Raw genomic sequence first — 12,739 nt, 5'->3', positions numbered from 1 at the left:
CATGTCTCCTAAATCCTTGAAAGCGATTTTTCCATCTCCTTAAATTGACAAATTAGCCGCTCCCAGAGAGCAATCAGGAGCTGCTTTCATGAAAACACCCAGGGGAGAATTGGATGTTTACTGGCTGAGCCAGCCTGAGACGAGCGAGAGAACGCGAAAGACAATGACGTGCTCAGCTCTCTGATAACAACATTTTCTTTTTCATTTTTTTCGTCATTGTATTGCTCGTTCGGAGCTTTTCATACAGACTTGTTGTACATTTTGTCTGAGCAAGAATGATAAGCATCCCTCCTGCGACAATTATTTTAAACCAGAGTGAGGTGATATAGGATGACTTCACAATTGTAGACCATTAATGTTGTTGTAGAGAGCATTGTGGCACCTAATTTACTTGGCTGAGAACCATCAGAGCAGTAGAAGGCTACCTGCAGTCGGTAAACAATCTAAACTCTAGACATATGTAGGTTCCTCAATACTCTGGACTCGATGCATAGCTCAATATGTCTTCTACAGAGTCCGTTATGTTGCACCTGTACACTAGAAGGGACTAACTAGTAGAGGGCCCTTCATGTTTTTATCATATCACTTGGAAAGTTAGGGTACTAAAGCATACACACTGGATCTTCTCTGGAAATTTCTAAAGAATAACAAGACATTAAAGCAAATGACAGCTGATTTTTTGCTTGGCAATGCTGACATGTTATTGGCTCATTAGATTCATGAATAAATAAACCTCAAATCAACCTTTAATCAAACTTTTAGCTGAATCTGAATATTGCCAGTTCCATTGTGCAGTGTAGAAGGGAACTTATCTGATCAAAGAAAGAACCCTGAAATGTCAGTTGCTCTAAAGAACACCCACTCACACGGTTCCTGTCTTTGGCAGTGGAGGCAGCGCTGTGTACCTACATCTCTCCACATGCCATCTTACTCATTCCCTCTCTTTCTTGCTTATTTTTCCCGTGCATGTGTTCTTGTATCTCAATAATTCACCAGTAGCTATGGGGCTGGAGGAGACGCAGGGCCCACTGTGCAGGCTCAGCTAAATCAAACAGCCGCACTGGCTGTAGGCTTTGTAGGTCTCTGCTGCAGCTGGTGCAGCAAACACGTTTCTGCTGGCGTCACACTGCCTGAAGTTTGCATCTCCCAACAAAAATCAACAAGCTGTAGAGAGTGCAGAGGTGATGAAATGATGCAGTCATCACATCCTGACAAGAATCAGCTTCTGTTGTGGTTGATTGTTGCATTCATGGCAGCGTCTCACAGCTTTTGTGCTTTGCAGTTGTTTTGCTTTGGAAATGCGAGAGAAAAATGGAGGTGAGAACAAAAGCCGTGTTTTCATGCCTCTGCACCAGCAACCAGCCATTATCAGCATTATGTTATCTACTGAGCTAAGATATAACAATCAAGTAATGACAGTGGCACGGTGCTGCAGTAGTTTGTGTTGTCCCCTCACAGAAAAGGAGGTTCTGACTTCAAACCCCAGTTTCGGCGTCATCTTCCCACAACCAAGGAGCCTGATAGTTAATGGCAGTTCACAATTTCACAGTAAAACAATGTTACAAGTCCAAGCTCTTCAATGTGTCTCATATACAGCCTCATTTCAAACAGATGAATCCATAACTCCACTGCACCTAACCCAGATCGTGACAGCTTTGTCTTTGGATGTCAGATATTAACACACCACTCTCCTGACTTTTCTATTTCTCATGAGCAGATGAGAAAGAGGACAGCATCCTGGGAAGTATCCTACTGCCTAGCTTTCACATTTCCATGTTGTCCGTGGATGACCACATCAGCAGGAAATACGCCTTTAAGGTAAAAAGTGTCTGTTTTAAACATGCCTTCTTCCAGTCCTCCATAGTTTTTCAATCAGTGGTTTTGATGACTGAAAATAGTTTATTTAAGTGTTCAAAGTCACAATATTTCACCATGGCTGGTTGACAAAAGCTGAAAAGAGTCCACAGACAACAGCAGCATGTTGCTCATAAAGTCTACAGACTGTTTTAGAGGAAGAGCTCAGTATTGTGGGAAGTTTGCTGTGTAAAATACAGAGCTGGAGTCAGAACAGTGTTAGCCTTTGTTAGCATAAAGACCGGAAGCTTGGCGACACAGTGAACCTGTCTTTGTCCAAAGTTCAAAGGTAGATTCACCATCTCCTCAGGTCAATAGTGTAAAATATGGAGGCAAAGTGAAATCACAGAAAGGGGGAAGACATATTATTATTATATACATATTATTTGGACACAGACAATCCCTCCACCCAACCTCCAATTCCAGTGTTAGAGAGATGTGGTTGGAGAGGGTCTCCTAAACTGTTCAGTCGTCCAACAAGCAGCTATCCCACCAACTAAAACATTTGGCATTTGTTGTTTCTGTACGATGCAGTAGGGACATAAAATGATTGTGTGATTTTTCAACATTATTACTTGGGTAGCTTCTCTGGCTCTAGCATGGGCTGCCAGTTACAATCAGTGACCACAGATTTGGGCTCATTAACGGTGTGATGGTAACTTGGCAGCCTCACTGCAACAGCAGGACTATGTTTGTTTTAGTCACTACACAGAAAATAGTTCCATCATGTAATTTGTATCCTATATCCACATCCACAAAGATTATACTTGTGACCTTTAGAAATGTTGGAAAGCACGAGATGTTACTTTGCTTAGTCAGGCAATCTGTTTGATGCTAAGGTTATGTACCTTGTTATGTACTTCTGCTCTTACATCTGAAATTGGTGCAGCAAATTTGAACTGCTCCATTAAGTTGCGAATTAATTCGGCTAACATGTAAATGTGTTTAGTTGCATAATGAAAGCGAAGAAGTAAGGACTCGACACATATGTACAGTATAATCAAACACCTACACGCAGTAAGTTGTTTGCTACATGCCTCAGTGTCATTCTTATTTACTCAGCTTTGCCTTTGCCAAGATACACAAAGAAACATTGGAGACTTTCCCACTTCTGACACTGAGACACATGGAGAGGAAGCCAGCATGAATGATATAAAGACCCCATGCTGGAATCTCAAGGTCAGCATCCAAAGCTGTTTCTGGCACCGCTGCTATATATCCTCAAATATCTCTCTCTCTCTCTCTCTCTCTCTCTCTCTCTCTGTCTCTCTCTCTCTCTCTCTCTCTCTCTCCCTCTCTCTCCCTCTCTCTCTCTCCCCCTCTCTCTCTCTCTCTCCCCCCTCTCTCTCTTCTTCTCTCTCTCGCTACATTGCCAGGCTACTCATCCAAACATGCGGACATATTATTTCTGCACTGACGCAGCCAAAGAGATGGAGTCCTGGATGAAAGTCATGACGGATGCTGCCCTCGTCCACTCTGAACCAGTCAGAAGGTCGGTGCTCAACAGATTATCCTTTCCTGGATTCCCTAAAATCCCACAAAATAACTTAATGCTGTAATCTGGACATGTGACAATAAATAAAGTGTTACCAATGGAAAGTACAGAAAATTGTACAAAAATGCAATGATATTAAATATTGCATAATGATGAATATAGTTCTTAATTAAAAACAGCACCACCCAGTAAGCACCCTCAAGTGGTGGCCAGACAATACCTTCAGTGATTACATACAGAGTCTTCATAGCTACACCATAAACTGGGGTTAAGGATCACATTGTGTCTCCTTGTGTGTCATCATTAACACATTCTGAACAGGTTTATGTTATTCTGAACATAAACCAGTTTGACTCTGGCCATGTTCAGAATTGGTATTAACATACGTTTCAGGTAATCCCATCACCAATGGACAGAATTAAGTACTGGTGTTAATTCTCCCATGAAGCGTTGAGTTCACATTCACACAGTTACATTCACACCTCAAGCTGTCCACTTGGGATCAGATTACCCAAGACGTATGTAAGGTCAGGTCTGAGCAGGGCCTGTGGGTCTGAGTGATTTAATCAGAAATGTGTCTTCTATGGAACATGGTTGCGTTCACACCTTTATTTAGAGCAGTCGGCTGTCAAGTTTTTCTGGCAGAGATCACACTTTTAAGAAGTGTAAGGCTAGGAAGCAAGGGTGATAGAGACTGAAGTGCTGTTGAACCAACACAGAACCTCTGACACCAAATTTGTCTTTGAAACTCTGTAAAACCTCCTTCTGTTATTCTTTGTAACACTTCCCTTTTGGATTCTGACTCTTTGTCTCTACACAGATCGGACAAGTTGAAAGTGGACCAGCGTGTGCCTCAGGAGTCGAACAACTTACTAAACCACAGAGTCTTAACTCGGCCTGAGATTCAGAACAATGAACGCAACCGAGAACCTGTGCGACAACACTCCCTATCTCAGGCCGACGACAAATGGCAAAAAGAAGTAGAGAAACACAATGGCCAGAGGGAACGTGAATACTACACCTTACAGAGAGATGGTGAGAGGTACTCGCTAAAGAAAGATGGGGTGAGTTATATGCTTCAGAAAGATGGAGACAAGTATCTCCTCCATAAGGATGGAGAGAAGTACTTGCTTCGAAAAGATGGAGAGAAATACTCACTGCAGAAAGATGGAGAGGTGTACACCATTCACAGGGATATGGAGAAGTACGCAGTCCAGAAGGTGGGTGAAAAGTATACGGTGGCTTCAACAGAGGAGAAATATGCTCCAACGAAAGATGGAGAGAAGTATTTGCTTACGAAGGATGGAGAAAAATATGCACTTCAGAAAGTTGGCGACCGGCACACACTCACAAATGAAGGACAGAGATATGTTCCTCAAAAGGAAGTGAAGAGACAGCTGTCACTAAGGGAGACTGACAGGTACGCCACAATGCGGGACATGGAGAATAAATATGGTACACTACATGTTATGGACAAATATGGCACTATGAGGGCAGTGAAGAAATACAGTACACTACGAGAAGGGGATAAATATGCTACTTTCCGAGGAGACACAGACAAGTATGCTACACTCCGTGACGGTGATAAATATGGCTTCCAGAGAGACCCAAGTGGAGAGAGGTCTCTGACCAGAATCAGCAGCATCAAGTTGCAGCCGGCTCAAGCTGCCGCCATCGCTGCTGCCGTGGCCGAATCTCGCCAGAGCCAAGCCAACATGAATGTCCAAAAGCCTACAAACGTAAACAGCTCAGGGTCTGTGGCCGGGGAGCCACCTGAGGACTGCAGCCCGGCAGATGTGGATGGCAGCATTGCCATTGTTCCAGTAAAGTCCCCTGTTCCAGTGCCGGAGCCTGAGAAGGGCCTGTCCAGGACAAACTCCATGCAGCAGCTGGAGAACTGGGTCCGCACACACAGATCAAGAGGACTGGATGAAGACACCAGGAGGTGAGACTGACTGCCTCTTTGTTTCTGTAATTGTGCTGTTCTTTCTTGGAACCATTTTTGGGATACCAGAACCCAAAATGTTGTTTAGTCCTGTCGTCTCCTCTCTAAGGTTCTATGATGGAGCTACCTTGGGTGGCACTCAAGACTCAGAGATGCTACAACCATTTGTTGATTTCCTGTGTTATAAAGTTCTAGGTGTGTTTGTTTTGAAGCAACATGGCTTCACCAAATATAACAACTAAATACTGAGAGCAAATACAAAGTAATATAGTCATGTTTAAAACATTTAATAATGAGTTAGATATTCTCCAGCCACTGGATTTTTATCAAAAATAACATTTAATGTGTTTGAACATTAAATCAGTCTAAACAATAAATGAACATATTTGATTGAGTATTGTTCATTAATCTGCAGCTGCTGATTTGAGAAGTGTCAGAACAGAGTGTTGTGTTTACCTTAATTAAATTACATTCAAATGGCAGCAGGCTGCGACAGAGTAACCAAACAGACGCTTCTACACACCAGACCGATCCTTTTACTGCTATGTATTCCTTTGTTTGTGAGGGAAAACATCAGATTACTGGGGCTCATTAGTCCTTTGTCTCACAGCCACATTCCCAGCTGTATTTTTAATCAGCAGTTCTGCAGGAGTTGTCATTTTGAAACGCTTTCTTGTTGTCTTCTTGAATTGCATGACAAAGCAAATGCTGCTGTGTCATATTTCAGGATGTTATTTGAGTTAGTTGAATTATGACTGAAATGGCATCAGATGGCTGCAGTCATTACCACTAAAGGAGGAGGGACACGAAGGGTCGGGCTGGGTTTGGTAAAGGCATGTGTGGGTTTGAGTTCGGTCACATTGGTCGAACAATACCTGTGTGCAATCATGGTGAACAGTGAACCTCTCAAGCCGATGGCAGGTTAATTCAGTGCTTCATCTTCACTTTTGACATTAACTGTGTAAGTCATGGGTCAGGTATGGGTCAGGCTCAGACTCTGTTGGTCTAAGGTACGGTTTATATTTATTGTTATTGGTTTCTTCCCTCACTGGAATAATTAGCTGTTTAAGAGGACACCGCCTGTCTCTGTCTGCAGATTTGAGGTTCAGGTTTGTTTTACCTATTCAACAAACCAATCCTGAGCAGGTCAAGCAGATGTAATTTACACAAGCTGTGGTAGCAGTCACTACAAGGAGCTACTTAATGCTTGAAATGAGTTTTTTAACTAACTCGCAGCTGCGCCCACCTCACAACTTGTTGTAACTGCCTTTAATATTTCATGCATATTGCTTGGAAGTATCTTGCTGGACGAGGACACCCACCATTTAACCCTGCCTAAAAAGGTCTAATCTGTCAATTGTATCTCAAATGGGTAAAAGACACATATTCAAAATATCCATCCAGCTGTGGGCAATGATTCAAAGGTCTCAAACCAGCCCTCAGACCTATAAAGTCAGAAACACAGAATTATGAAGGCAGCCATTTAACTTTCTCAACCTAGAATTAGTCTGATATGAAAATAATTCCATGTGAAACTATTCAAGATTATTGTATGAGGTCCCATAGTGGCTGTGTATTGTATGCATTTTGATGTCTTCTTTTAAAGTGCCTCCACACAGTTTGATTGCACAGATATCTGTCTTCACTATCTGCAAACAAACATGTCTGCTCCCCGTTTCTGACTCTGCCATTCCATCTTGTCAGTCCAACTCCCTGTTGTTCCCCATGTGTCTTGCCCGGGCTGTGATATAACCTTGCAGGCCACAGGAAGCTGAAAGCTTTTTGTGTCACCACAGATGTGCATCTCAGCTGGGGAATGCTGGTGATTAGCTGGCATTTAGCTGTTCTGTACTGAAAAGTACAGCGGAACGCACAAGTGCAGAGTGCCGATACTCTATTTGCTCTGAGCGCTCCCCCTCTCCTTCTGCTGCCATGAATAAGTCATGGTAATGAGACTTTAATGAGAACAGAGCACGCTGAGCGCTGCAGAGGCATTTGTCGTCGTTACAGAACTCAGCACAAAATAGGAACATTTTGTTGTAGGACTATATTATATATATATATATTTTGCAGGAACATGTGACAGACTACAATACATATATATAATAGTATAGTAATAGTATATAATTCACCTAAAGTTTACACCCTTGGTTTTACTACTGGCTTTTATTCAATAATTTATACAATATACTTTATGTTAAATGTCCTGCTGATGTTTCACAATTAAATCCTGCCAAACTACCATTTGATCCAAAATGAACTGAATTTAACTAGGGTAAGCAAGTCTTGAGTTTGTAGTTATATGATGCAGAGCGGTTTTGAACTTTTTAATTTACATTTCCAACACCTAGTGAATATATTACAAGTAGATTGAGGTGATTAAATACTAAATTGGAAAATTATGTGTTAGAAAAGATAAATGTTTTCAATATGACCAAGCTTCAAAAAAGCAGGAACTCTCTGCCTCACTGACAGAGATTTGGAGACCAACAGTCTGTAAAGTTTCTGTAGGAGAAACTTTTGTATCCAAAGGAATAATTAATAATTCATCAAAGTTAATTCATAATCTTGCTGGCTCTGATGTTCTCCTTTGCCAAATGTTCCCACAAATATAGAGAGCTTTTAGAATCACTCTCATAGTTTTGGTATCAGCTAGAAAATCAAGTTGTGTTTCTCTAGTAAAATTAAAACTTGGAATGTAAGAAGAAAATCAATAAATTTCTGATGACAGAAATGATGATTTCATCTTCGAAGGCCTGAATCATGTAGCATCCCCCTGGGACTGATCACATTTACTTCTCAGACTATTCGAGAGTTACAAGCACTGATCTAACTTAAGATGAAATATGTTTTATCTCTATACTTTGTGATTTGATGAGTTATTAGCATTGATAAACTATCACATCTAATCCTGATGATGAAAGAGATACTTTACGTGTATCTGAGATAAGAGAGGAGACCTTCTTCTTTACCTTCCGTAACACATTCACCCGTCTATTGTGCCTTATTTTGAATTTGGATTGTTGAAGAGGTCTTGAGCTTTGTGAGACAACAGATTATTAAAACTTAATGAACGATCAAACCTGTGCCGCCATGGCTATTTTAGATAGATTCACACAAGCTTGAGTTGTAATCAGTTTTATCCTGCAGCTGTCCATGCTGACCCTCACAGTCGTAATAGTTGTAGTTTGCATCTTGTGTACCTGTGATAATGTTTCAAGTGGAGCTTATGCAAGACTGTGTTTGTGTCTTGTAGAAGCCAGTTTTAAACAGACTACATTTTGAATGTTACCTTTACCTTAATGCCTTATAGGACTGTAACACATGAATGGATTCTTCACAATTGTTGTCAGAAAATGTAAACGCAGAAAACAATGAGGGTAATGTGAATTTGGTCATTGTAACTAGCATTTAAAATGTTTGTGTAAATATTTCATTCCTAAATTGCTCAAACTCCTTGTATGCACCAACACACAGTTGTGTGCAGTGACATTCAGACAAGCAGAGCTGCAGAACAGCCCCACAAAGCACCAACTCAATTCAACTGTCTACTACACCATCGCAAATCCATTGCATCCATCCATTGCGTCTGTCAGCAGTGTTTCTGACAGACATATCTCCCAGAAATGAGGCAGACCAGTGTGTGGCAGTGGTACAAGATTAGTCCTTTTATCTGTGACTTGAAAGACAGCGGTAGTGAGTAAATGGAAGGAATTACACATTGTAATCACGTTGTTATATATATATTTGACAGCAGTTGTTAGTGTGGGGACCAGAGTATGGGAGGGCAATTCTGCTAGCCATGGTTTTATGGGAGAAGTTAGATAATTAACATTGCAAGTCAAACACTGCTTGTCATGTATACCCTGTCAGAATGCCAATATGAAAGTACTTTCAAAGAAAATCTGTGCTTTATTTCATTAAAATTATTATCAACTGCTACTAAAACCTAGGATTCAATATTATCCTATCTGTGATTTATTCAGTGAGTCAATAAGCTCTGTAGTGGTAATATACACTTGTCTGTACCAGTTGCAGGAACTAATCAATGCTCTTCACGCAGCATTGAAGGGATATTTGTCTAGCTGCTGTTCAATGTGTTGCATTTATTTGTACACACAAAAGTTGTGAAACTATAGAAAGAATGAAAATCAGATCTTGAGAAAGAAGCCATTAAGTCAGATCATCAATCACTGTTGGATTGTTTGTTTTGGAAAGTTACCAAAATTACAGGACAAACCTCCGCAATTCAGATGCTGGAGAGGTCTGAGAGGGAAGGGGTTTTCTGAAAAAAAAGAGGTTTTCTAATCCTATATATGGATGTTATCTTCCTGTACCAGAGCAAAAAAACACCAATGAAATTAAAAAAAATTGAAAAAATTTAAAAGTCGTGGGCATAATCTTACAGCTCCTAAATTGTTATATTGTATATTGTTGTAAACAAAAGGCTTAAATACTGCAGTGCATGAATGGCCGTTCAGACTGACTATCAGACAGACATTATCAGCCAGTAACAACAGATATTTGGGCATTTCAGTCACTTGGTGGAACGAACTTGCTCTCTTGAAGGTGTAAAGTGGCAAGCAGTAATATTGAAGTATATACACTGTTATATTTAATAAATGGGCTATAAACAGTGGTTCTCAAATGGTGGGTTGTGACCCAATACTGGGTTGCAGGGACCCTTTTAGTGGGAAGCTTTTCTGTGTGTGTTTAAAAAAAAAAAAGAGTAAAACTCTTTGATTTGCATTTACTTTGAAGGACATACGCTTTCCCATGAGGCAGGGCACAGGCAGTAACCTTTTGTAGCCCTTGCTGTCCTGACGGCAGTTTATCAGCAGTAAGTGCTAAGGCCAGCACTTCAAAAAGAATAAAAAAAACTGCAGCACGTACATTAAATACGAGGGGTTAAAAAATCTGGATCGCAACTTAATGACTCTGTGGGTGAAACGTGAGGCTCAACTAATCGAGAACCTCGTGGCCAAAACATGCACCATGATATCGTCTTTCAGTGCATTTCTTTTTTTTTAACAGTAAGCTGTCATTATCACTCTCGGAAAAAACAAGTATCTATAACGTATATCATTAAATGTTAGGATGAATGCATGTTTTATTTTTTGAGGAAGGGTAAGATGAGGTTTATGTTAAGGTAAGGGTTAATGTTTCGGACTAGAATTAGGCAATTGGTAGTTATGATAAAGGTTAATGTCTCCAGGAAATTAATCTAATCTGTGTTACAGGTTCCCTCGGCAATATTTCCATCAAGTAAACCCACACTGTGGACTCATAAGGTCAAAGCCAACGTCCTATAGACAATGAGGGCTTCCATTTTATGATTACCTGCTAATGATGACGAGCTGCGCACTATTTTTGTCACCAGGTCAAAGCCAAAGTGAAGCAGAGTTCGGCTAATGAAAGCAGTTTGATCATTAAATCCAGTCAGGCACAACCTGTCATGTCAAGGCACGGACATACAGATAATTAAACTGGTTCCTATTCACTCGCTAATTAAAGGAATTGATTCACAGGCTGATGGGTACAGTAACAGTGAGTGCAGGTTTTGAGGCGGACCCTTCTTCCTTTGCTCCCATTATTGACCAACAGTAAAGCATTTGATGCATTTGGAAAGATTTCACTATATAGCATAAACTTCTAAAAGTACCTGAAAAAGAAAAATACTGAATGCAAAAATGTCTAATTACCCTGTTATTTGCTTGACCTATGAATGAGTTTAAATAATATCTTTTGCAGATATTTGACCTACCTCTAATAGAGAGGAAGATAAAATATCTTAGATCTGTGTTTATGAGTAAGTACTCATTTCTCGTCCGTCTGCCTGTTTATTCTTTCAGCATTACATCCTACCAGACCTTACCCAGGAACATGCCCAGCCACCGTCCTCAACTTGTGCCCCGCTACCCAGAGGGCTATCGCACACTGCCCCGGAACAACATGTTGAGGCCCGAAAGCATCTGCAGCATGGCGGGTTCTGTGTACGACCGTGCACTCCGTCCGGCTTCCACCACCAGTGTCACCACAGCAGAGAAGAGGAGGTCGATGAGGGATGACACCATGTGGCAGCTGTATGAGTGGCAGCACAGACAGGCTTTCTCCAGACATAGTATTGCGCAGCCACCAGGTACACAAATAAAAGTATTTGTTTATATTTCTATTTTTATAAGATTTCATGTTTGCAAATAAGCTCTTATTATTCTTTCACCAACAACCTGAGACTGGGTCAGAGCTGGCATCTCAGAGCACCCTGAACACTGGATGTGGCTTTGTGAGTCAGTTTTGCTGCAAATTGGTCCCATTGGCCAATCCTGCTATTAGAATACAGAATAAAACCCCATTTGACAGACTTTGTCCCTATTTATCGTTTGTGTTGTGGATTTTTAAACCATGCAGGTAATCCCATAGGTGCAGCTACTTTTGGGTCGGGGGTACATTGTGTATCTTGTTTATGCACTAAGCACTGTGTAATCTCCCATTTCTGATCCCAGACAGTGGCATTACAGTTAAATAGTTGTGTTTGTAATATGCTTGATGTTACCGGACAAGTATTTACATTCCTGTAGTGGCGACTTAAATCATTGTTTTCAATAACCAAATGAAATGGAAATACCACAGAAGGTCCTTGTATCAGTGGCTGTAAAAAATATTCTACCAACCCATTGGTTACTAATTTTGCAGAATGGTTGCTCCTGCCATTAGTGATATGAAATATCTGCGTAATATAAGAGGTGTTATTTGGCCTGCTTGTACATTGACTGAGTCACTCCAGTTTTTTCACCATCACAGAATATATTGAATGCTTTTGACTCCATTGTAACTTTATTTTCGCCTCCTTTTATTGTGATTGCAGGTGTGGGTCATTATGGAACTCTGCCCAGCACAAAGACTATGGGTAACATCTCTGAACATGCTGTGGCGCAATCAATCCCCGCCTCACCCTCTCACGGTTCCCTGGGTCTCTACAGCACCTTCTCTGCTCCTCATCAGCAGGTTGCTCACAACCCCAGCAACTCCTTCTCTGAGGTGTCTTCACCGGTGTTCAGAGAAGACGGGACACTGGACAGACGACAGAGGACACATCTCGCCAAGGTTAGAGGACATGGAATCAAATGATGATGATGATCATTTTTGTTTAGTGCATCACGTATAGGCTGTCATTCCTCCACATTGATTAAAATAACTAAGTACTTTTTTTCCTGCTTCAAATATCTATGCTTGAATTGTAGAGTTTTGTTAGACCAACACAAAATAACATATCAATTAACTAGGAATGACGCCCACAAGTACTGTGCATCATCAGAGAGAAAGGCTGAATACCATCTGGTGAAGGACTCATCCGGGATTTGAACCCGAAATCTCAAAGTAAACATTTCAGTTGGTGATTGTTTAAGTAAGAATGGCCTGTCATTCCTCCAAATTGAAGAAAGTAG

At 41.0% G+C, this 12,739-nt stretch overlaps 1 protein-coding gene across 1 annotated transcript in view; it reads left to right on the top strand.

Moving 5' to 3' along the window:
- LOC133012197 (pleckstrin homology domain-containing family A member 5-like) overlaps positions 1–12,739 on the top strand; it is a 194,528-nt gene that overhangs the window by 155,795 nt on the left and 25,994 nt on the right. Inside the window, exons 9-13 of the mRNA XM_061080181.1 lie at positions 1,718–1,818; positions 3,231–3,346; positions 4,170–5,294; positions 11,147–11,433; positions 12,160–12,398. Coding sequence (XP_060936164.1) covers positions 1,718–1,818; positions 3,231–3,346; positions 4,170–5,294; positions 11,147–11,433; positions 12,160–12,398 — 1,868 coding nt within the window. The remainder of the gene's footprint in view (positions 1–1,717; positions 1,819–3,230; positions 3,347–4,169; positions 5,295–11,146; positions 11,434–12,159; positions 12,399–12,739) is intronic.

The sequence above is a fragment of the Limanda limanda genome, chromosome 1 (assembly GCF_963576545.1).
Source record: "Limanda limanda chromosome 1, fLimLim1.1, whole genome shotgun sequence".
Classification (NCBI taxonomy): Eukaryota; Metazoa; Chordata; class Actinopteri; order Pleuronectiformes; family Pleuronectidae; genus Limanda; species Limanda limanda.
The sequence above is the reverse complement of the archived record's forward strand: the minus strand, read 5'-3'. Positions and strand labels throughout refer to the sequence as shown.